We start from the raw sequence: 25,181 nt of genomic DNA on the forward strand, positions 1-25,181 counted from the left end.
TTTGTCAACTTCATGTAGCTTTATTAACAATGCAACTGCATATGTATTTTTACATCACTCTTTGGCTTAGAACATGGTTATGGTGTGTTTAACAAGGCTAACTGTTGGCTAACATTTAAAAAATCCTCTTCCCAGTTTGCCTGTTTTATTTATCGACACACCAAAATCCATTATTTGGACTTCAAATGTAAAAGTGCAAAAAAAAAATACTCAGTTGCTTGTCTGCCTCCAAAGACAATCCACTTCAGGTGCCAGGACTCCAGTTTCCCAGGAGTCAAACCCATTGCCAGCAACGGTAGCACAAAGAAGGGCCAACACAACATCAACTGAAAGTGCATTTCTTGGATAACCAAAATGCAATAGTGGACAAGCCATAATCTGAAAGCATGTGCCACAGGAGTAAATCAGAATCCTAAATTCAGTTCAAAATAGCATTCAGGAGTGCATCTGTTAGCATACAAAGTCTGTTGTGAATTCTTGGGGGTACTGGAGAGAATCATCAAAGCGAAATCGTTTGGAGACTGTACTGCTGTCTTCTGGAATATTCTCTTTATCCTCTCGCTCGCTGCACATTCCATTACACATGCACTTATTAGTATTTCTTTCTTCTGTGCACTTATTCATATGATCATGTGTTGGAGAAGAACTGGGGCTTTCTTCAGGGCTGTACAACAAGAAGAAATCTCTTTGCTGAAGCCAGGAGTGAGACAGACAGGCCTCTGCTGTTGGTCGCTCTCTTCAAAATAAAAATCAAAAGATATACATTTAAGACATGGAGGTCATTTGAAAGCAACAGCTTAGCCAGTGAAAGAAGGATTAAATACTACGTGGTGCTGGAATAGCCTTACTGCCTTCAAACAAAACTATATCCCTAATCAACTAGATTTGGCAGAGATCCACAGGGAGGAAGAGATGGGCAAGCTCATCTTTCCCACACAGCATACACTTCATAACTTGCCCTCTTGTAACTCCTCTCACCGACCCCACCAATTCTCATCACACGGAAAGACAAAATCTTTTTGGTTTAAGTGTCTATAGCTTGCTCTTCCTCTATTTGCCATCAATATGTATTTCAAGCAGTGGGAAGGTGGCTGTTCAGTGCAGGCAAGAATGGACGGAAAAGGCAAAGGAAGGCAAAATGAAAAGGTTTCCTTCCTCAGTCTGCCTTCCCTTTCTTATACCACTGATACTATTCTTTGCACATAAACACACATAAAAATTAACAAGGATTATGGCTGCAACATAAAAGGGAGTCAGCCAACCAACACAACTCTTCACTGCTTGGAGAAATTGTAGAAGCACAATACATTTTCGTGGGGAGATGGAGTGAAAGGCTTTGCAGCTTGCTGAAATGGCTACAGCTGTTCAATTCCATACCTTAAAAGCAGGAGTGGGGAACCACCGGCCTATGGGTCAAATTATGCTCAGCAGGGTTATTTGGCCCACAAGCCATGTCTACCTGCTCCACACCTGACATTCTGATTGTTCCCTAGAAAGAGATGCTCGCATTTGTCACTTTTAAAATTTAGTGCCAAATGCAAACCACACTGGGATTGGTTCCATTTGGGAGCCCCCAGAGGCAGCTGATCCCTGTTAAAATTAGATTTTGCAGTCAGAAATCAATTGATTGGCATAAATGGAATTAAAGCTGGCCTGCAAAGGAAGAAATGAAAGAACTGGGAGCACACTTATGGTGCACTCCTGATTCTTTCCTTCAAAGTTGGGTCATGGAAAGCCTTGACCACCTCTGAAAGTGTCCCACAAGGAACAGATCCTGTTCCGCATCCTGCACTGGAGAAAGCCCTGATCCACCATCTCAGAGGGTTATATAGAAAGTATTAACAAACACAGATGTTTGTACCTAATGTTAGTCATGCTCACAACAGACCCACTGGAATTAATGGACATGACTAATTTAGGTCTATTAATTTTAATGCGCCTGCTCCAAGTAGAATTTAGCTGGATACAACCCAGAGTCAAATACTGCTAGTTGCTTTTTGGCATTATAAAGCCAAGCACATAGGAAAGTATTTCTGATGGAAAATACACAAAGATTCACCCCAATTCTAGACCCGTAAGAATTTCTGTGCCACTGTAGTGTGTCAGGTTATACAATGCAGTTCTTACAAAAGAGTAAATACTCGGAGTAAATAACTCAGAGTAAATAAAATGGTTTTTAATTTGAAATTAAGCTTGTGATACACAGACATGCAAAAAATAGCCTTTTCATATGACTAAGCCCCTTGCCACTATATTTATGTTACAGCAAGACAGGGATTCCGCTTAAGTTTTCTTCCTCTACCTTGCTCCAAATCATCTACTTACTCAGGATTTTTAACAAGTAGCATTTGAATGAAGTCTCTGGCCAATGGTGAAATTGAAGCAAATGTTTCTTCTGAATAATCCACATTTACTTGAGAAATATTGAGGTACGTTTCTTGTTTGTCGGCTCCCACAAAAGGAGATTCGTGTGTAAGCAGCATATAAGAGATCACACCCAAACTCCTGAAATTAGAGAAGTTATGTATTTAATATTAAAATATTTGTCTGTAATTACACATACCAAGCCAAATTTTTCTTTTTAACTTTTCAGTTATCTATCTCTATAAATCAAAATTTGTAGAAAGTCATTTCAGGTAAACTAGAGGCATTCATATAATCAGCTTAGTTTCATGACACAGAACAAGTGTACTTCTTACACACTGAACTGTTCCATTTTGCACACAGGAGGGCAGAAGGCAAAGTATTTGCCGATTTTTACAACTATACTTGTCACCAGCATATCAATCAAAATATTTAACAACAGGACACTGGCAAGCAACCTGCTTGTTATCAAAATATAAGCAGGAAGATTCTCTCCACAAGGACTCTACAAATTCTGGCAGGCATACATCATGCTAATGCCACAATCCAATTCTCAGGAGACCCAAATGGAGACAACCTCATAAACATATCATTGCACCTCTTGCACTATGATAGATATCAAATGGATGATACTCTCTCAGTGAGAAGACTTTGCCTTTCAGCACAGTGTTTAGGGTATGCCATACAAACGAACTGGACACTTGTATTTGCTTAGAGCTCCAATATGAACATCCAAAACTCTAGATCAGGTTGCACATTTAATGGATCAACAGATTTTCAGTTTAACAAAAAATGAAGCCAATGGGCACAGGGTTAAGAATTCAGAAGTTTGCGTAACTGTAACAGTGGTACTGAGATAATCAGAAACTGAAATAAAAGCAGCAAACATTGGCAAAAGCAGCAAACATTGGCAAAGAGATTCTATTTCTGGCACATGCTGGAAAGCAGTGAAAGCAAAGACGAACACCACCACAGGATATGTTTAAAAAAGAAATAAACAAAATCTAATTACTTCCTTAGCTTATGAAGCCAAGGCTGGTAGCTCCATCAAATCATAAATGGTGCTTGGTCATCTAAGGTCAACAATATATAAGCAGTAAAAGGTTATAAGACCCTTTCCACTGAAGCCTTATACATTCTGAAAATAAAGGTGTAACAGGAAACCTTGTCTGATCCCAGGTTTCCTATTAATCACTTGCTCCTTTTCATGTCCACATCAACTAACAGCCAATTTCCTTTTTGGGCTGTTAGTTGTAGAATTCTGAAAAAGTGCTGTGGCAACAAGTGACAAAATGGCCACCACAGGGCATAGAAAAAGAACGTAAGTGTAATTAAAAACGCATCCTCTTATTTTTGCATGGTTTTTACACAAGATTTCCCCCAGGCCACCGTCAAACTGCAAGTCACATCTGTCTCCATAGCCTTAATTGTAAAAATTGCAGATCCAGGACTTTTCAGTACCACCATGAGTACTATCTGAAGAAGTGTGCATGCACACGAAAGCTCACACCAGTAACAAACTTAGTTGGTCTCTAAGGCGCTACTGGAAGGATTTTTTTTTACTTTGTTTGTGTGGCAGACCAACACAGCTGCCTACCTGTAACTAGAACCATGAGGGTTCTAGTTCATAACTTGCAAAAATCATAAGGATCCATGCCTTACACTGTAAACGTCAATCAGGCACTTACCAGCACTACCCTGGGACAAAGAAACCCATAGATCTAAGTCACAGATCTTCATGGATTTTACAAGGCATATCCTCAAACCACCATCAGAATGAAAGGGTGTGGTATAAAAGCAGCTGATTATAGGATAAGTTGAATGTACCAAGAGGATTGAGCCTATACAGTAGAATCAGAAATGTGCCCTCACCTGGTGCTTATTCCTTCACACAGAATATTAAATACCTGGGGGGGGGGGGGAGAGAGAAAGGGAAAGCCTGTACCTCACTGTTTTTTGGGTGTTCTATCCCCTTCCATAGGGCTTTTGGGTAAAGAATTCCAGAAGAGATTTCCATCCCCTTCCTACAGGGGCATCAGGGGTGGGGGAGGGAGTCAGGTGGCCCTGCTCCTAGGTGCTGGCTGCTGGACAGGAATGCCCCTATCCTTTGGCCATTGTCTCAAAAAGAAGCCAAATGTCCTTGCTCCACCACCACCACCACCACATGCTGCTTCTTTTTCACAGACTTCTCACCTTTCTGTTCATCACAAGAAGGGATTCAAGGGAAGGGGGTTCAACCAGATGGATGGCAGGCATATTTCAAAGTTTGTGCAGAGGCAGAGGGCAAGGAGAAAGGCCCCGGCGTTAGGGCTCATGAGCACCATATGGAAACCCCCGCTTTAGGTCACCATGACTATAACTTGTTCCCTACAGTCACAAATAACAAATGAAGGGCCAACAAAGGCATTACAGTAGTACTTCAGGTTACATACGCTTCAGGTTACAGACTCCGCTAACCCAAAAATAGTTCAGGTTACATACGCTTCAGGTTACAGACTTCGCTAACCCAAAAATAGTTCTTCAGATTAAGAACTTTGCTTCAGGATGAGAACAGAAATCGTGCTTCGGCAGCGCGGCAGCAGCAGGAGGCCCCATTAGCTAAAGTGGTGCTTCAGGTTAAGAACGGACCTCCGGAACAAATTAAGTACTTCACCCGAGGTACCACTGTATGTGAAAAGCAGTTTCCAGAAATTTAAACTGAAATGATATAGTAGCTAGTATATAAGAACTAGATAGTCTTTACAGTTGTTTTAACTTCAAAAGAAGTGATCTTACCATATATCTGTTGCTGGAGTAATAGGTTCATAATTTAAGACTTCTGGTGCTGGACAGAGGGGAAAGGAAGAGTACCATGAAGTACAGCAATTGTGTTCTAGTATACTCATGACAATTATCTTATTCTGAATTTGGGCATCATTTTAAAATTATAGGTTTGTATGACTGAAAAAAGAGAGCTTCCTCTTCAACATCTACGGAATGGTCCACACAGTCCTTGCTGGTGTATTTAGTTCTAGATGCAGAACAATGCAGAAGTGAACTGGCACAATCAAGCCGTCCTTTTGTTGAAGTTGGTACAAGGTACAAACACTAATCTCAAAGTAACCCATTTACATTCTGGAGACCAGTATACATTTATTTCTTTAAAGTTATACTTTTCAACTTGAGACAATTCATGTTTCCTAACCAGTGATTGGGAGAAAACTGAAGAGGAAATTTCCTCTACAGCTTATATGTAGAACAGCAATGGCTCCATTATTTTTACTAGTCCTGTGTCAGGGGCTGATTACCCAATGCCCGTTTTATTTTATTTTTATTTTATTTGTAAGAATATTCATAAACCACTACCTCATAAAAAAATGTAAAGGCTGGCATTCAAGAAAATCATTAAAACATTGTAAAATCATGAATCAAATTAATTCTCTAAAAACATTTTCAGCAGGTGATAAAATATCAAAATTGAGGGTACCTCTCTAATGCTGAGTAGTTCTACCATATGTGAAAATACATAGAAGCATTCAAAGAGCATGTGTGCACAGTGACATACCTTGATACTCGGGAGTCCCAACAATTTCCCGTAGTTCAATGCAATTGCCAATCTTCCGAGACATGCCAAAATCAACAATTTTTATATCGCCAAGGGGACATATACTACTCAATAAAATATTCTGGGGCTACAACAAAGAAACAAAAAATGTTCAGTGCACGCACAATTCACCACATATTAAGGATATTAATTTAAGATGAATTCATAGTTTTAAACTACTCTAATCCTACTGAAATTGGCATATCACCAATTTAGGAGGCCAGTAGTTTCTTACCAACAAATCAAAGCAGTTTTATAAAAGCCTAAAAGGCCAATTTGAAATGTTAAGGAGTTATCAAGATACAGATCAATATATTTATGAATTTATATCCTAGAGCATCAATAAAAGTGCAGAAAGAAATTCATTATTTAACACTCATATGTACAGTTACCTTTAAATCAAGATGGACAATGTTGTTCTGATGCAGATGACAAATGCCCTCAAGTATTTGTCGTATAAGTCTAACAATATCAGTTTCATCTATTGCTTCTTCTAGGTCAGGGAGACATAAATTGAAGATTTCTCCTCCAGCAGCACTAAAAAAATATAAACAAACACACTCATTTTTAACATCTTACTCTCTAAATGACCTCATCACAAAGGTCAGTCTCAGTTGGAAAGTAAACTCCAGTTCTACTGCCTTATAGTTTCAAAGAGTTTGGTACAGATTCATATTTAACTGGACTGAAATGACAATTGTAGAGATGGAGGGGAAAGTAAAATGCTCAAGCTTGGGATTTTCTGTTGCTCCAACATGAACATTTGTAGGGATAGTCAAAAAGAAGCAGTGAGGATGTGATGTAGAAGGCAAAATCATTTGCAAGCTTCATATTTGTGAGGTCAGTGAAATGGCATCTATTTCCAGAACACCAGCAGATACCAGAAAACAAAGAAAAAGGTTTTAGTGGAAACTTAAATCTCAGCACAGCATGTTACTGACAGCAAAGGAAATGGTTATTTTTTTCTAAAGTATCCAAGAAGTCTTTTAAACCAACTAGAAAAACAATCAACAATCCTGAAAACCTTCTATGTTGCTCAACATTAAGACAGCCTTATTTTCTGTGAACTTTCTAGGAACAGCCCCTTAAGAGGGACTCAAAACACTTTGTCCTGGCCTACTTTTCACCTAAGTATCTAAAAAAAGTAGTTTTCAACTACTATATAATACTCATTCACCACAACCTTTCAAGAAATGCTAAAAATGTAGCTCTTGCATTATTATTTTTTTCTGGAATGCATTTTGATTTTGGCACTCCAGTTACATACCTTCCCTGAAGCAATCATATTAAGTTATATTTCTTTCTCTCTCTCTCTCTCTCTCTCTCTCTCTCTCTCTCTCTCTCACACACACACACACACACACACACACACACACACACACAGAGAGAGAGAGAGAGAGAGAGAGAGAGAAAGAGAGAGTCTTTTGGAAGCAAGATGAAAACAAAAGCAAGATGAAAACAAAATGTATGCCCGAAACACAGCCGCTGCTCTGGCATGTCTTCCACTGCAACCCACGATCCCCTTGTGTGAACACACACACACTGTTTGCTTTTGTAATTTCTTGATCCAACTGTAGCTCCCTGCGCTGGAGCAAGTAATCACATGCACTCAAACATTGGAGAGGATGCCTTTCCACACATGCCTGCTCACCCACACTAGCAACCTCCTCTTGTAAATTTGGTATCAAATTATACTTCAAGCAAGCTTGAGCACAAAGCACAATTTTGGTTTCTTCTGTGACTGTTACTTGACTAATCCATATAAGAGGATAGACAACAGTTCACCTCCATTTACACAGCTCTCGTCATGGTCAAAGAACAGCAATGATGAGGCTGCTCTTGCATGGATGCAAATCCAACAGCTGAAGGCTGTCTCTTCACCACCATCACTCATTGTATACAGGCATAAAGTACCCTCCATGTCACCAGCAAACTACTCCAAAGCTGTTCCATTTTAAAACAGTAATATACTTGCAGAAGCCTCTACACAAAAAGAACGATTTCTTTCTCTTTTTTTGTTGGATTGATGGGCCTATTTTCAAAAACACCAGCAACACAAGCTATTAGCGGCCCAAATTCTTCTTCCACATCTATTTCCCATCCTGATCAAAATAAACTATTACCAGATTATAACTTCTATGCAAGAAAACGGGCTAGGGTAAGTCAAGAGGGGAGTTCTGCTGCACAGGAGTTTCTCCTTATCCCAATGGACTTTGGAAGGATGCCTCAAAGCTTCATCAAGTTGCCCTGTACATAGTAATCTAGGATAACGACATTTCAGATGACTACAACTACAAGTTTTACAGTGGTCTGCTAGGACAGCAAGGTTTCTATGTAACTCAAAGAAGTTAAGCTGCATATCCTGAAGTTGCTGTTGGTCCTTATGAACATGCATCCATATTCAGCAGCCACTGGCCTATCTAGCAACAGCGATTCAGGAATGTTGCCTTCCTCTGTGGCAGAAAGCAACTCAGCAAATGTCCACTGACACTATCTAGCACTCTCGATATCTAAGCTGTCATCTCTTTCAGATGGTGTCCTTTTTCAGTTGAAGCCCCTCTCACAATAAATCTTCTATAGCCTCACTGGCAAATTAGATATAATCCCAGCATTTACACAAAGGCATCTATTATATTTAACAAAGGTTATGATTAAAATAAATGTTTGGTTTAAAAAATAGCAACAGCACACAAGGACAAGACACTAAAAGTTTTAGCTACCATGAAACTATAGTTACAACAGATTTATCTCAAACAAATCTGATACAGAGTTAATGCTGAACTTATTAAGGGCTGGTAAAATTGGAAATTACACTTAAGTGGAAATGCTGAGAAGTGCCAACGCTGAACAGTTGAATAACAAGAATGCAACATTGTCAGAGAACTGGTCAAGCTGACATTAATAAGAAGTGCAAAGATGACAGTTACCTTGATAATAAAAAAAACCCTGGTTCTTTGGAACACTGAGGACAGCAACTTGCAACTCTCATTTTGAAACTTGTTGAAGCTGATATTTCATAACATTCCATATATATATATATATATATATATATATATATATATATATATATTCAGTTTTTAAAAGAATATTTTAACAATACAAATCCAATGTTACAATAAACATGAATAGTTTGACTCCCCCCGCCCCTTTTGCGGTTTCTTATATTGTTTTTATTTTTAATACTGCATTTTCTTCATAGTTGTGACTAACTTAAGTGCACCAATTACAATGAGTCCACTCTGAGTATGCCTCAGTTGGAAAGAACCCAGAGATGTGTCATGCCTACAACAGAAAACATAATATAGAAGGTCAATGATAATAGTGCCACTGATAGAAGGTTCATTTTAACAAAGGATTAAGATCCAAAACCTAGAAGAGCCAAACACAACAGAAAGTACACTGTACGTATTCTCTAATGTTACCTTTCTGGTTATGTTTGGTGAGCGTATGCAAACAATGACAAAATCAATACATCTATTATCAAACATGCTGGCACAAAGCATACTTACTATTCCAATACCAGAATGATTTCATTTGTTGTTTCATAGACTTCATGGAGATTTACCACTCGGGGACTCAGCTTTGTTAATTCTAGAACAGCAATTTCATGTAGGATCTCTGCTTTGCAGTCTTGGCCTCTTCTTCTCTTCTTCAGAAACTTAGCTGCATATTCCTGGCCTGTAGATTTTGCAATACATTTTCTCACCACAGCAAATTTTCCTCTGTAAAAGGACAAAAGTATTTGTGAAGTATCAGAGCTGCCGAACAGACACAAGAATATGGAAATATTTTTAAAGTAATGTCAACATCATAGCTTTAGCTTACTGCAAACAAGAATGTGTGTATTTTTTGCAGTCATGGTTTTTGCAGCCTTATCATTATCTAGACCTACTGAAGACTTGAAAAGCAAAAATAGAGCTCTGGGCAAAGTTTTCTGCAATCCAGAGATAAGGCTTCAGTGGCTGCAGCATCTCTTGACCTTACCTCTACCATAGCTACAATTATCTGTACTCTGATTTCTCATGCAACACTGCATTTCCTTTATCCTGCTTCACTCCAAACCTTTGCAAACTTGAATCCCAGCAGCAGACCATTATTATGTAAGAAAGGTTCCTCTTGTACATATCAGTCTATATGCAAAATTTGAGTTTCACTATTTTGAGTGTGAGGAAGAAGGGCCAACTCTTTTTAAGGCCACAAATCTGTATGAAGTCAAGTTGCCTGATGTAAATGGAATTTAAGCAGCCTTACTACATGCAAGTTTGCAGCCTTCAACCTCCAAGATAAATATACTTGGATACCCAGTACCAATTAGGAGATCACTACATTACAAGGTTCTTTAATTAAATATTCTTAGTTAAGAACTTAAGACAAAACTTGCACTAAAAATGTATTAAGATGCTTACAACTGCCATTTTAAAGATTGAAAATACTCTGCAAATGCAATTTACCAGGTACAGGTAACTCTCATCTTATGCAGGGGTTATATTTCAGGGTTAACGCATAAACCAAAATTGTGCATAGTCAAGACACATCCCCCCCGATACCTTCCCCCTTTCCACCTTCACTTAAACTTTTAGTATTTTTTGCAAAGAACTTAAAGCTGAATGCGCCCAAGTTAAATGTGCGTAAGTTGTAAGTTACCTGCACATAAAAGATACTTCTGTATTTAAGATCCTAGGATAAAAGGCCATTTAAAGTGTTGCAAGTGCATTTTAAAAAGCTTCACTCCACCACAGTGCTGGCAAGTGTATTTAATACACAGTGCAGGTAAGAACACAGTTCTGTTTTTAAAAGATCTCTGAAATGCTTCTTCTTAGAAGAGTTTAAGAGGGTTTTTTTAGCAAGAACTCCTTCAGAAACTGGTTTCAGGTTTTTAAAAGGATATTGTAAAACACATTTTGCTTAAACATATGCTCAGATTTTCAATTTGTGGGGATAATGTCTCCTCTTAAGAAAGTGTAAAGCTTTAACCTTAAGGTGCCACCGTACTGCGACAACACACCAGCTATGCTGCTGAACTGAGTTTGAGCCAAATCAAGTACTTTGAATTTGAGAGAAGTTACTACATTCCTGGCTTTCAAAGGGTGGGTTGTGACTTGTGACTTGGTATAAGGTAGATTGCATCATTTTTAAAAAAGTATTCTTTTCTTTTTTCTTTCCTTCCAATCGAGAAGAAGAGGAAGTGCAGAGAAAAAACACAGCTCACATTTTGAAGGTGGAGAAGATCTAAAATGTCTGCTGCTGGGCACTCATAGCCAGTGTAAAGGTTTTGAAAGAGTTGTGTGTGAATGAGAACATTTAACATCAGGAATAACTGGACAGATAAACTGAGGCACAGGGAAATTAAAGAGCTAGTCAAATTAAAACAACGTGTTCATGGTAAAACAAAGTACAGCCTAAAGCCTCCACACAAAAGCCCATTCTCAATTGCTAGCAAGAAACAAGTCATGTAAATCTCATCTGTTACCAACTGTTAACTTTAGAACCAAAAATGTATGTTGGTAAGATTGTGTTTTTAGAAGAAAACCACATACTGCTTAAAAATGAAGCTGACCTTTTAGGAAGTAAAGAAAAATGTGCTCCCTTGGCCAAGTTAGGAATGCCTGAAAACCAGGATTATGATTTTAGTGTTAATGTTTACATGGGTGCCCAGAAATACAATAAGTGAAAAGTTTAATATAAAACGAAGAATAGAATCAGGTCTTTAAAGTGCTTGAAGTTACAGAAGTAAAACATGTGTACTGGATATGCCTAAAATGCTTTTTATTCTAAAGTAAAATTTTCAGAACTTCTCTTCAACCATTATTCCAGGCATGTGAACATCATTTTTTATTTACAGGTAGATAGCCGTGTTGGTCTGCCGTAGTCGAAACTAACTAACTAACTAACTAAATAAATTACCTTCCAGTATCACTTTAGAGACCAACTGAGTTAGTTATTGGTCTCTAAGGTGCTACTGGAAGGAATTTTTAAATTTTGTTTTGTTTCAATCATTTTTTATGACATCACATAAAAATATACTTTGAAAATGTCTCTGTTCTGAGCCCTTTCTTATTAACAACTTACTTATTTATTAATCAAGGGCTTGTAAGCAACTTCAGGAAAATGTCCAGATTTGGAGGCCAGTGACTAAGAACACTACAAGCTTTCACTAACTGTAAATATGGGGATGAATATCAAGCAGCTGCTTTTTAAAAAAGACTCTCAGAGGTAGGCAGCTTTAAGTGTGCATTTTCATTTGAAAATTCTGCAGCTACTAGAAACAAAATATTTAAGAGTCTAAAATATGTTACTATCATGGTGGGGGGACACAGGAGTGAATCATAACTTCTTTCAAGGCCCTTCAAAATAGAAAGAAAGATTCATCTAAGATCTTTAGAGATTAGTTAACACTCATCTGCCTACACTTAAAATGATGTGCAACTCTTAGAACCTGGCAGAAAGCTGTTTTGCTTCCTTTAAAAAAAGAAGCTGAGCAATTCCCCTAGGACCCCCAGTATAAAGCAGTTAAGGAAATAATTTATCTAGTAATTAATAATGAAATACAACAAGACAACAGGGTGCCTCATTCCTAAATTAGTATTTGAATTCTCCAATGAAATGCAAACATTAAAAACTGACCCGCAAGAAACATATACAGTATTAGAAATTTCACCTGTAATTTCAAGGTGTTTTGACGACTTTCCTACAAATGAAACTACATTGCTGAAAGTGAGTCAGCCAAATTCTGTAACACAATAAAGCCTGAATATACATCAAGCAATTATTATTGCCTCACCCAGCATGATGCAAACTTACTATGAGGAAGCTGACTAGCATTCTACAAAAGGAGGAATTACTTCAGTTTCATGAGAACAACAAAACGTTTATCTTTCTTCAGGTGCTTTTTAGAGAACTGCCACACATTTGACCGAAAGACTGATCTTGGTATCTGGAGACTCAAAGCTTTCAACTCTTTTCATAACTGTTCAAAAGGTATGAGCTAATCACTTTTCTGCCTTGTGTATCCTCTCTTTGTGGCCTGTCACCCTTTAATCTAATGCCCATCCACCAAAGCCTTGCCCTCATCTGTATCCTATTTCTCCACTCTTTAGGCATGACAAAGACTATACATAACAGAAACACAAACTTGTTTTAAAACCAATCAATTTGAGCTTCCAGCTACATGCATATGGAAGATGCACACATCTGAGTGCCACAGCTGAGAGCATACATACATGATGTGTGGACATCTTACACATGAAACTGCAGTAGAGGAAAATCAAGAAATGGAAGGACTATGGAGGAAGATTAACAAATTTTAGTTTGGCTCACTAACAGTGATGTGGGGTTTCTGGAAATTTTTGGTTTTATTTTCAGTTTTACCAGAAACGTTTCTGAGGCACATGCACACTGGCAAAAAAGTGAGTGGATGGAGGCCACAGACAAGAGGGAAGTTGGAGAAATCTGACAATAAAGGGAAAGAAGGCAAAAATTGTTGCAGTTCGCATATTCATCTGTAGTCAGGAATGGAAATCAATCAAACAAATATGATTAGCATTCATTGAAATTGTTGTTGTTTCTTGAAGTCCGCAAATGATATGTAATTAATTACGAGGGGTTTTTTCATTGTCCTGATGTTTCCTTTGCATTGAAATGAATATAAGTTACATAAATAGTTATGTTAGCTACATTAACTTATGTTAAATAGTGGACAGTGAAACAAATAATGTATTTGGTAGGACTGAACTGCAGTGGAACAGAAAAAGTGTTGATTGCAACCAAGACAGGTCAGAGTGGAAATTGCTGCCTTACATTCCTAGACTGAAGCCACTATTTGCTCAATAACGAAGTCAAATCATTAACACTAAGCAATTATACAATAAATGTTCCAAATGTGAGCACAAGACATACAATGAATTGGATCCAAAATTGGATCCCAGTAGAACTGCCCCTACTCCCAACTCTCCACCCCTAAAAGCCTTTCCAGAGGGTCAAAGACCCTTCTCAGCAGTATGGGCTGTGGCACAGATGGCATAATCAAAGATCAGACAATGGAACCTTGTGTGAATAGAGAAGAACTTTCAAGAGATGCAGGGAAATAGTTATAGTCACAAACCTTCAAATCCAACCCAATAATAGACCAATAAAAATTCAAGAACAGAAAATATTCCAATGAAGAGAACATTATATTCAAAGACAATGAATTAGTGACTCAATTAAAACTGTGAAATTCATCCCACCCACATTTCCTCATCCTTATTGCCACTCTGCTTGACCAGGCTCATTAAAATTTCCTATCTCCTAAAACCTATTGCCAGTTTTCATCTTGCCTCAGAGAACTACCCCATATCTAGTGCCTGAATGATGTTTCAAAATCAGCCAGATCAACAACCTTCTGTTTATTCACAAAAGTTGAACTGCAAACATATTGATAACTTTGTTTCATGAGCATTCAGTGACATCACCCCAACTTAGCCACTCAGTGTTAAAAGATTAACTGCCACAACTACTTAGATTTTCTCCACACAAACTCTTAAAACAGTTAAGCCCAAGAACTTCAATTTTCGAAATTTTTCTTCTTGAAATTAAAGTCTGCCTCACTAAGCACTGGATTGGACTCTCTAATTTTGCCCCATCTACCTTTCATATTAAAAATGCTACAGGGAAAGAAAACACTGTGTTTCAATAATGTCATAGATTCACAAATTAGGTAAAGGAGTCATTGTTAGTTCACAAGTATAAAGCTCAAACAAGCTACTAATGTGCATTAACTGGTCAGCAAAGACAAAAAGAATACATTTGGAGTATGTCCTGAAATGGGAAGGTGAATCAAGAGTTTTAAGAACTTTAGCACACACAATTCTAGAGCCTCTGCAATGGCTACCATCTATTTTAGATGACATTTACTTCAAAGCTGTCAAGTTATTTCTCCCAAAGAGAATTACTCTCCCAATAAGCAAAGAGAATCTAATGCACTCAATATTTTTGTGTAGAAGAATCTGTAGAATTATTTGCAGTGTTAGAAACTCAGATATAAAAGTTAATCGCCAAATCACACCTTTACCCTAGGTTGTGGTTGCCACAATGGAATGTCTAGGCGCCATTTTTTTCAATGGGATGATGATGATTTCATTTCATTTCTATAGCACTTTATATTTTAAAGAACAAATCTCAAAGCAGTTTACTACACATTAAAACATCAAATCAAACAATCCAAAATAAAACCAATTCAAGCTTCAAAGAAAATATTTCCGTTCCTTCTCTAAGTGACATTTTGCTTTCCCCAGTTGCCAATCTGGCATCCAGAGCTCTCCACGTGGTCGCAACTGGGCCCGCATCAGTCGCAAAATGTGCCTGGCGCCTAGCTAATTTCTAACACTGTATTCCTGCAATACTAATTTCATTTTCTCCAACCTCTTTCTTTCCCACTTTGCCTGGCAATAAGGAAAGACAGAAACTCCTTTAATGTGGGAGCATAATTGCACTTGTGTTACTTTTTTTTTTTTTAGTTCCAGTCTTAAACTGATTTGGGCATCCTTACAGAAAGAAAAATCAAGTAGTACTAGTAGTTTTAAAGTCTAGAACAGTAGCCCACCAATACTGATAGTTATCAACTGTCCCACTCCCTTCCCCAACAGCCACCCTTTAACAAACAAATAAGTCCTAGAAGTCAGGAGTGGCTAATTTCTTACTTCATGAAGGCTTTGGGGACACTTGGAAGTTGCTATCATCTCTCCTGCTGCTTCCAAAAGTTGGCAACACCAAACACAAAATGAGGGGCTGATCCCTCCCCATTTTTTACACATGATGAAGAACTTAAGGTTCTGACTTTTCCCACACAGAATGAAGTGTTTTTTCCCCACCTTCAAATTCTCTGCAATTCATGGATATCTTATGAGTCTCTCACGTTATGCAACCAGAGACAAGTGGTCCGCAGAAACATATCTATAGTCATCACTGTCCACCAGAGAAAGATTTGTGGCCATGTGGCTCCATATCAGGAGAAAAGTTTCTTAGGTGTAATCCTGATACTGGCTATAACATTCATGTCTCTTGCTTCATACTGAAGCATTCCATGAACTGCTCTTCCACCAGGCCCCTGCGTGCAGGCTATTAGCAAAACAGATGTAGAGCTTTGCAAAAGAATGGGTCACTGACACTTCAATTTCAGGTACAGGAGGTAACGGAAAGTGAATGTTCTGGTTGCAAGCCAGCACAGCAGTGGTGTGCTCTGGATTAGGGCAAGATAGGAGAGAAAACTAGATTTCAGAAGTTGTCCCATACCTTATACTAAAAAACTTAGGTTAATGAATCAAATTATTAAAGTTTGTATTTGTATTATCGCAGATCAGTCTTGGACACAAAGTAAAATCCAAAAAACATAATAGTTTCTTACCTTCCCAACTCTTTGGATTCAACTTCATAGAAACTGTAAAAATTATCCATTTTTATTTGTGTCTGAAGCGATGTAGACAACAAGCCTGGAGGACTTTTGCTCTCCGACTTCCTCCTAGACATAGTTAATGCATGAGGTTTCTCCAACACTCGTTACTGATTTCCACCTGTCAAAACAACATTTATTTAAATACAAGTGACACACAGTCAAGTAAACTACCAGTTCTCATTCTCTTGGCTTGCTAAAAAAAAAAACTTTTAGCAGTTTTGATGTCCAAAAATAAACCTTTATGGTTGTATCCAATTAAGTCATGCTCAGAGTAGACCCACTGAAATCAAAGGACATTACTATCTGAATTCCACTGGTTTCAATGGGTCTACTCTGATTTAGTTGGCTACCTTTTGGGAAACATGCAATGATGTCCACCTGCTTGTACAACAGAAAACTGGGCAATGGAACTTCTTTCCTCTCTTACCTATTCCACGCTCCCCCCCCCCCCCCAGCTCTGCTCCAGAGTGTATCTCAGATTTGGATACACAGGAACTAAGAAGGGAAAGTAAAGCAAGTGAAAGAATTGTGCTAGGTTTGATCTTACCCTTTCTTTCTTTCTTTCTTTCTTTCTTTCTTTCTTTCTTTCTGTGTGGTTACATATTTATTACACAGAATTCAAATATTTTTAGATCCTATCATGCAACATGTAAACAGTATGGCATTCAAGTGCTAAAATTATTAATATTTCCACTAAAACACACTACATGATGTATCCAACACCAACGGCTTAAAAACAAAGCAGATGATCCAGGATGTGGCGAAGGCACAGCAATATAGAACAAAATGAAGGGGAAACGTAAGTATAATTTTAATGCTATATTGTTTCCTAAAACTGAATAATAATCATAAACGGGTTACAATAGTAATTGGGCAACTGAAAAGTTGTAGTTAATTTTGCAGATGAATACACGTCAGAAATATATAGATATCTAATGCATAGCGGTTTCTGTGATTCACGTTAAAATCAATGTTAACCATTTTCAGTGCATTCACTTCAGTGCCTTCCATTTCCAATAAAAATATTTCCAAATAAATCTATTTGCTTGAATTGAAACCCCATTGATTGCTTTATTCTTTTTCTCCTAATATATTACACTTAATTAGAGATTGGTTAGCCTGAAGTTAGTTGTCTTAGGTAAATCAGTGGAGAACCTTATTAAGACTAGAATTGTTGGGACACACGAGAACAAACCTTGCCAAGGAAGAGCCATCATGGCTTTTACAACACCAGGTAGACTACTAACTGGGTGGTTGCTTTTTCAAAAAGCTCCTCATTAAAACACTTCTAAGGAATTGTACTAGTCATGGGATCTTCTTTGGCAATCACTCGTAGCCGAGTAAGATTGTCTTCCATAAACACGGTTTTAACAGAGAGTCTGTAAGTGACTGTGGAGGCCAATTCTGGACCCACACGTCCTTCCACAGTGGGGACAAAGGTTTCCGGGCGGGAGTTGATCATATGAGGGTTTGCCAAATGTGTCTTCCGCTTAGCACATTTCTCCCTTTTGTCCTGAGTTCAAGCATCTTCAAAGTCCATGACACCTTTGGTTAAGGTTGTTCTCCAATTGGAGTACTCGCAGGCCACAGCTAATAAAAAGATGCCTCTATAGTTTCCGCAATCCGCTCGATCACCATTTTTAAAAAGGTTGATAATTTTGGCATCCCTAAAGTCTGTTAGGATTTCCTCTCTCTCCCATATTTTTTCAATGAGCTTGTGAAATTGTTATGTAAGTTCAAATCCACCCACTTTGATGACTTCGGCAGATATCCCATCAGGTCCGCTGGCTTCGTTGTTTTTCATTTGGTTGACAGCTGTACACAACTCTCCCAGATTTGGAGATACTGCAAGCTCATCTCTGATTTGTTTTTGCAGAATTTGTAAGAGGACCTCAGCAGCTATGGGGGACTTGCAGTTAAGGAGATGCTAGTAATGTTCTTTCCAGTGCAATCCCATAGTTTCTTTATCTTTTAGAAGTATGGTACTGTCTGTTGAGCGTAGGGGGCATATACCATGATTTATTGGCCCATAGATGGTCTTTGTGGCTTTAAAGAAACTCTGTGCATCATGAGTGTCGGCTAAGTAAGTGCTGGATCTCTTGAGCTTTTTTTTTAATCCAACAGGTGTTCTTTACTTCTCTGGTTCTTCTTTGAACCTCAGCCTTAGCGTTGGCATAGGTTTCTTTTTCTTAATGGCACAGTTTCTATCTCTTTGCCAGGTCTGAAAGGCCTTCCTTTTCTTGTCAATAATGTGTGAGTCGTGGGATAAGACAAGATCTTACAATTGATCACTATCTATTTAGGAGATTATAGGCAATAACCAGGGGTGCTATTTCATGCATTCATAAATGATCTACAGTTAAGAGAGAACAGTGTGGTTCCTGGTATCTGTAAACTGGAGCATTATTTAGGATGGCATTCCTAGCAGATTGGGAAGAGTTACAAAAGAATCTCTCAACTATTTAGAGCAGATCACTGAAATTTTGGTTTAAGTGCCCCATCTTTTAAATTAACTTTTCAGGTGTGTATCACATTCAGACCCTGAACTAACTGTAGTCTCATACTGATCCACTATCCAAGTAACAGCTTCACATAACTTTAGAAGCATCTGTCATACAGAAGTTGAAGCAAATGTTGGTCAAACTAGGTATAAGACTACTTTTTTCTTTTTCAAAGAAGTTATCAGTAACTTAGACACAACGTCACCATTACCACATATTTACCACAAACTGTTCCGGATAAAAGCAGAAGTCTTGCACTGACGTCTTTATTAGAAAAAAAGCTATGTTTTGACTCATAGCTCGATAGATTCATATCAATCTCATTTCATTGACCTGCCTGAAATTCTTAGGTATATGTGCTTTCAAGTGAACTGCAGTCATTCAAGATGCAACCCATTACAATTAGTAATGAAGTTTTTAGCTAAAGCAGTTTCAGGGGAACAAAAAAGTTAGGCATGGGATGCAAGCCTATTTTTAAAAAATATTAACCATACTGAGAACACAATGTAATCAAACTGCTGGTTTAAAAGATTCAACAGCAATTAAAATATTTTTTCACACATAGCTTAAGAGCAAGTGATTTTTTTAAAGACAAATGTACTGTGTATGCCATCAAGTCATTTGCTGAAGAGGAATTTGGAATTCATGGTTGTCATACTATACACACAGTTACTTGGAAGCCCTGCTGAACTCAGGACTTTCAGTAAGCATACAAGTCTCATGTCAGGCTACAAGTCTCATGTCTAACATTATGTCCACTGAAACACCCTAACTAATAGAATGAATGGGAACTGGAGATGCATTTTTATAACACTTCAATGATATAATGGAACCTACTGTACCAAACACAAAAGTCCTTCCCTTAAATTCTGTTACTTATTTGAGCACAAATTTAATACACAAAGACTTCTGTGCAGAAAGTCCCATAAATAGCAATTGGTCACAATCTGAAACAATTTACAAACTTTCAAACACTACGGCCAGAACCATGCCACAGAAATCAAGCAATTTCCTTTATAGAAGGTCATAATGTGTGATACAGGTATTTCCAATCCTTGCTAATTGGAATCATTTAAATTTTCACAGACTGGAACCCACACGCTTTAGAAAGCCTCTCATATTAATCAACTATGGCTCTGCTTCATATTCCACCATTAAGGGAGATTAGAACCTTGGATGCTAAGTGCTAGGTCTTTATAGCTATAGCCCCAAAGGAAAGGAATGATATGCTGTTTGGAAAAGTTGGAAGATGCTCATATTATATCTAATTTTTGCCCTGTCTGGTTAATGGCTACGAGCTGAGCTGGGAGCTTGTTTGTAAGGCTTACAGCAGTTGGATGGGTTGTTATTTTTTAATGTTAATAATTTTGTCCTCTAGGGGCTTTCAAGTTAACGCTGCAATCCTAAAATCATTGAACTCGGGATTTACTCCAGAGTAAACTTGCTATTAATAATTACTACTATTGTGCAGTGTTGTATTGCAGGGTACTTAAATGGTTTGGGGACAAAAGCTAAATTAAGAGGACATTACATATCTATTTTTAAAATTACCATAAGTAACTAGAAATAACCAGTTCAAAAACCATCGCAATGACAATGCTCTTTGCAATCAGGCACCCACACCTGTGCCAGCTCCAGGTTCTGAGAGACTCTTGGGCATGGGTAGACAAACTAAGGCCCAGGGGCTGGATCCGCCCAATCGCCTTCTCAATCCGGCCCGTGGACGGTCCAGGAATCAGCGTGTTTTTACATGAGTAGAATGTGTCCTTTTATTTAAAATGCATCTCTGGGTTATTTGTGGGGCATAGGAATTTGTTCATATTTTTTCCCCAAAATATAGTCCGGCCTCCCACAAGGTCTGAGGGACAGTGGACCAGCCCCCTGCTGAAAAAGTGTGCTGACCCCTGCCCTTGGGCAAGATGATTTCAGTGGGCCAACTTCCTCCTCACGCTCCAATTACTTACCCTTTCCCTCTGCACTCAATCTATACAACTACTAAATGGGAGATGACCAAGCAAGTGAAAGATGCTGCTCTATCACCTTGCTCTAGTCACTGCTTGCATGTTCAGAGATGACAGGTGAACAGGCAGTGACAGCAAAGAGCTAAAGAGTCAGGAGGCGCTAATAGCTGAAGTGGACCCCCTGCAAGGGTATGAACCTCAGTGATTACTCTGATTAGGTGCTGCAATTATTAATAGATTTTCTTTTTCATATAAGGTTTCATTTATAATATTATTGTTTTTAGGGTTTAATCTTAAGTGTTTTCAGCAATATTCTGTTTATTGTGCATTGTTTACAGGATGGGGGGATGTCCCTATAAGTACACCTTATATACATTTTAGGAAATTGCACATTGCAGAAGGTTTCCGGTTCAACAAATCTGCACACACTCAGTGAGCTGCTGCTCCTACACACCATGTGCACGTTTCTTCCACAGTTACCTAGTCATCTCCTAAACTACATGAATTTGCCCAAAGCTAGTATTATGCCCACTCCACATCTGAAAATAGAATTCCATAAGTGAAAATGGACTGTGTGAAGAAGTAGTTCACAGCACTGACCATGCACCTTAAACAACTGGACGCTCCAAAAATATAAAAAAACCAAAAGGCATCCGTGTAAGACAGGAAGTATGAAGAAAGATCTGAAAGATGGCAGTCTGAAGATAGAGACCTGCAAGGAGTCAGGCAAGGATGTCAGCCACCACCTTAGAGCTCCATCATCAAACAAAATACTAGCTGTATAAGCTGAAATGGCTGCGCACACACAATCCACAACTTTATCAACCCTTTTTTCCCTGGACACTACACACACTACTCCAAAAATTCCCGCTCCCAAATGTCTGACACAAACTTATGATTGTGACAGCCAAATTGCCATTATTATTATTATTATTAATAAGGGAATCCATTTGCACAATCTGTGTTTCCCCACGTTCAAGGCTTGGCTTTTAAACCACCAGTCACCTTTTCCTTTTTATTAAGGTGCCCGAAAAGCACCACAGGTGTATCTAAGAGTGAGACGTCCTTGAGCCTCTCTCGCAATCTTGAGCTGCAGTTTGCCGGTAATGTGTGTGTGATCTCTCTCCATACACACACACAAACACATATAAACACACACACATATAGGGCCAAGTCCTAAGGGCCAAGATCTCTTGGGTCTCCTACAATAAAATATTTGAGCGCAGCCTAGAGTCACCAAGGTTGATGGGCATTGCCGTTTGAATAGCGTGTGTGCCACTTCTTGTGATTATGTGGGGCAGGGCTTACCTGCCCCCCCCCCAATATTTTATTCAAGTTGGCACCACTGCAGAAACACACATTTATAGAAACACAAACCAAAAAACACCCCAATGCACATATAAATATATGCAAAAACACACATTTATATAAACACACACACACAAAACCCCCAATAAACAAATACATGCATACACACACACACACACACGACCAACTCCTAGACGGCAAGGTCCCTTGGGTCCCCTAGAATAAAATATTTGGGGGGGGGGGCGGGAGCCACCAAGGTTGATGGGCACTGCCATTAGAATAGTGTGCGTGTGCTACTTCATGTGATTGATTATGTGGGGCAGGGATTACCTGCCCCCTCATATTTTATTTAAGTTGGCACCACTGCACACACACACACACACACACACATTTATATAAACACACACGAACAAAAACCCCAATAAACAAATATATGCAAACATATATATACACATACATACACTCACTCACACACACATATACATATATATATATATGCGCACACACTCACTCAAGAGAAAGCTGGGGAAAGGATGCCATGAGGCGAGCGAGAGAAGCAGAAGCGACCGGGTGGCGGCGGCGGCGAGAGGGAAGCTCATCCAGGCGCCCCACCGTCGCCGCCGGCGGGGGCGGCGTGACCCACAAGAAGCGCCAGCCTCAGCAGAACCGCCATCCCCACAGCTCAGAGGCAGGCGATGGGGATGGGGGGGGCGGACTTTGGGGAGGGGGCGCTGCTGCCGAGGCCGCCAGGGGGCGCTTTCCCTCCTCATTGTCGGCCGTGCTTTTCCCTCAGCAACGCCGCCGCCCCCCTCTTTTCCGTGAGGTGAGGTGGGGAGAACCCTCCCCGGCCTATAACACTATCATTCTTATTAATAATAAAAACAATAATAAATATTTTCAGGGCACACTCACCCTTTTTCCTTCCTCAGGGCTTCGTTTCCCGAGCCTTCTCTGCCTGTCTCGCCCGCCGCCGCCGCCGCTTCACGCTCCTTTTTATTTCCTCCCCCCTCAAACACACACGCCCGCTTCGTCCCTGTTTCCAACGGAGGACAGCAGCACCTCAAGGGACAGACCAGCCTCCCCTGACGCGGCTCTTTCCTTGCCGCCGCTCGGTGCCAGCGGCCCCCCCAGCGCGCTCGTGCCCGGCCCCGCGCTCGCGCTCGCTCGCTCGCCACACAGTTGGCGTTTGAAAAGCGCAAAGCCGGTTTGTGCGGCGGTTACAGCGCCGGCTGGCTCGCGCCCCGCCCCGCCGCCTCCTCGCCCCGCCCCGCCTTCGCCTCTCAAGCCAATCCGCGCTGCGCGGTCGGGCATAGCGGGAGGGGGAAAAGGAGGGGGGGAGGAAACAAACAAGGCTCTCGTCTTCAACCGACGTTTCCCATCCGCCTCCCGCCCCCCAATTAGCGTTTCCCATTCCGATAGGCTTGCTCGTTGGTGAGTGGCGGGGAGCCGAGCCAATCGGCTCGAAAAAAAGTTGGGAGGCGGGGAAGACGCACGACTGAACCTGTCAAGGAACGGAAGTGACAAGGGGCGGGGCTAAAAAGGGAAGCGAAGAAACCCTGCGGGAAGAATCTGGGGCAACAGGGCGGCGGTGGCGACCCGATAGACAGGCGTTAAGGTTGTCGGGATTTAATTTCGGAAATAAGAGGCACCTGGGCTTAAGATCTGCTCTAATGCAACGGTCGCTTAGCACAGAGGATGGTTTTGCACTTTGTGCATGTTCAGAGGCACTCATTTCTCCAACTTGCTTTTGCCATTTTTTTTTTAAGTGCAGGTGCAAAGTCCAGGAGTGGTAAGTACACCCTGGTGAACAAGGAAAGAGAGAAATGACAGCTGCACAGGGCCAAAGGCTTGAACCTCTGATGCATTCTTGAATAAACGAACCACAGTACTAGGTAAAGGTAACAGAACCCCTGACCATTAGGTCCAGTCGTGACCGACTCTGGGGTTGCGGCGCTCATCTCGCTTTACTGTCCGAGGGAGCCGGCGTACAGCTTCCGGGTCATGTGGCCAGCATGACCAAGCCGCTTCTGGCGAGCCAGAGCAGCGCACGGAAACGCCGTTTACCTTCCCCCCGGAGCGGTACCTATTTATCTACTTGTACTTTGACGTGCTTTTGAACTTCTAGGTTGGCAGGAGCTGGGACCGAGCAACAGGAGCTCACCCCGTTGTGGGGATTCGAACCGCCAACCTTCTGATCGGCAAGTTCTAGGCTCTGTTGTTTAACCCACAGCACCACCTGCGTCCCCACAGTACTACTATGGGGCAATTCCCTGCTGCCGTACACTGCAGTTCCTGCCTATTAGCATACCACACACAGCATAAGCGTTGGTCAGAAAAGGTGTCGCCTGACAGGAAAGTTGACAATTGTTCATCCCTTTAATTAAGGACTTGGCACAGCAAGATCCATGACCCAGCAAAGCAAAGCAAAGCAAACACACAATAGGAGGTGACGTGGGGAAGAGAGTTGTAAAGATTTTGCTGCTGGCCTGCTTACTAATTCAGTTCCATTCAACCGGTGTTTACTGAATTCAGCTGGCAGTGAAGCCTTCAAGCAGCTTGGAACCCAAAAACCTGAAGGATCATCTCCCTATATTAGCCTGCCCAGCTCCTCTACTTCCTGCCTCACTGTATCTCTTCAAAATCCCGACTTCTTTGTGCCAGAGCCCCTTCCTGTTTATTAGGCCTCGCTCTCACAGGTGGTCTGCTGGCAACGGAACGATTCCTTCCTTCAGAACTGGCCTCATGCCACTGATCAACCTTTTCCTGGAGCAACTGCCACAGAATATTACTGTCCAGGGCCACCTGCCTGAAAGTCTTAAAAGGCATTCATCCTACGCCCTTTTAAAATGTGGCTCTCTCTTTTTTGGGGGGGGGTACGTTACTGGGTTATTGTTTTTATTTTGATTATATATTTTGTGGGGGGGGGGGTCTGTTGATCTTTTCTGTGACTCTCCCTGAGACATCCGGGTATAGGGCGGTAGATAAATTCAAGAAAGAATAATAATAACTTACCATTGGTGGCCAAACCGAGGTAG

General features: G+C 40.2%; 1 protein-coding gene and 1 long non-coding RNA gene across 2 annotated transcripts; one reads left to right on the top strand and one right to left on the bottom strand.

Moving 5' to 3' along the window:
- STK17B (serine/threonine kinase 17b) lies at positions 1 to 23,426 on the bottom strand. The gene is made up of 8 exons (XM_083470234.1): positions 23,059 to 23,426; positions 16,329 to 16,494; positions 9,457 to 9,669; positions 6,340 to 6,484; positions 5,909 to 6,035; positions 5,140 to 5,188; positions 2,326 to 2,505; positions 1 to 736 (listed from the first exon to the last, which is right to left on the bottom strand). Exons 2-8 carry the CDS (start codon positions 16,448 to 16,450, stop codon positions 451 to 453), a joined length of 1,122 nt encoding a protein of 373 aa, XP_083326360.1. The 5' UTR covers positions 16,451 to 16,494; positions 23,059 to 23,426; the 3' UTR covers positions 1 to 450.
- Positions 23,427 to 23,593: 167 nt separating this feature from the next.
- Positions 23,594 to 24,980, top strand: LOC310691154. Its single transcript, XR_014518359.1, has 2 exons — positions 23,594 to 24,038; positions 24,532 to 24,980. It is a non-coding gene; the product is annotated as an uncharacterized lncRNA (long non-coding RNA).
- Positions 24,981 to 25,181: the final 201 nt, after the last annotated feature.

Source organism: Podarcis liolepis (genome assembly GCF_965112155.1).
Source record: "Podarcis liolepis genome assembly, chromosome: 1".
NCBI lineage: Eukaryota > Metazoa > Chordata > Lepidosauria > Squamata > Lacertidae > Podarcis > Podarcis liolepis.

What these genes read in the sequence shown, in the direction of transcription:
- STK17B (XM_083470234.1), bottom strand. Translation starts at nt 16,450, where the DNA reads ATGTCTAGGAGGAAGTCGGAGAGCAAAAGTCCTCCAGGCTTGTTGTCT. An exon ending in ATCATTCTGGTATTGGAATA is followed by an intron (nt 6,485 to 9,456) that starts GTAAGTATGCTT and finishes ATATTTTTTTAG; the next exon opens with TGCTGCTGGAGGAGAAATCT. An exon ending in CTACTTGTTAAAAATCCTGA is followed by an intron (nt 737 to 2,325) that starts GTAAGTAGATGA and finishes TTTATTTTGAAG; the next exon opens with AGAGCGACCAACAGCAGAGG.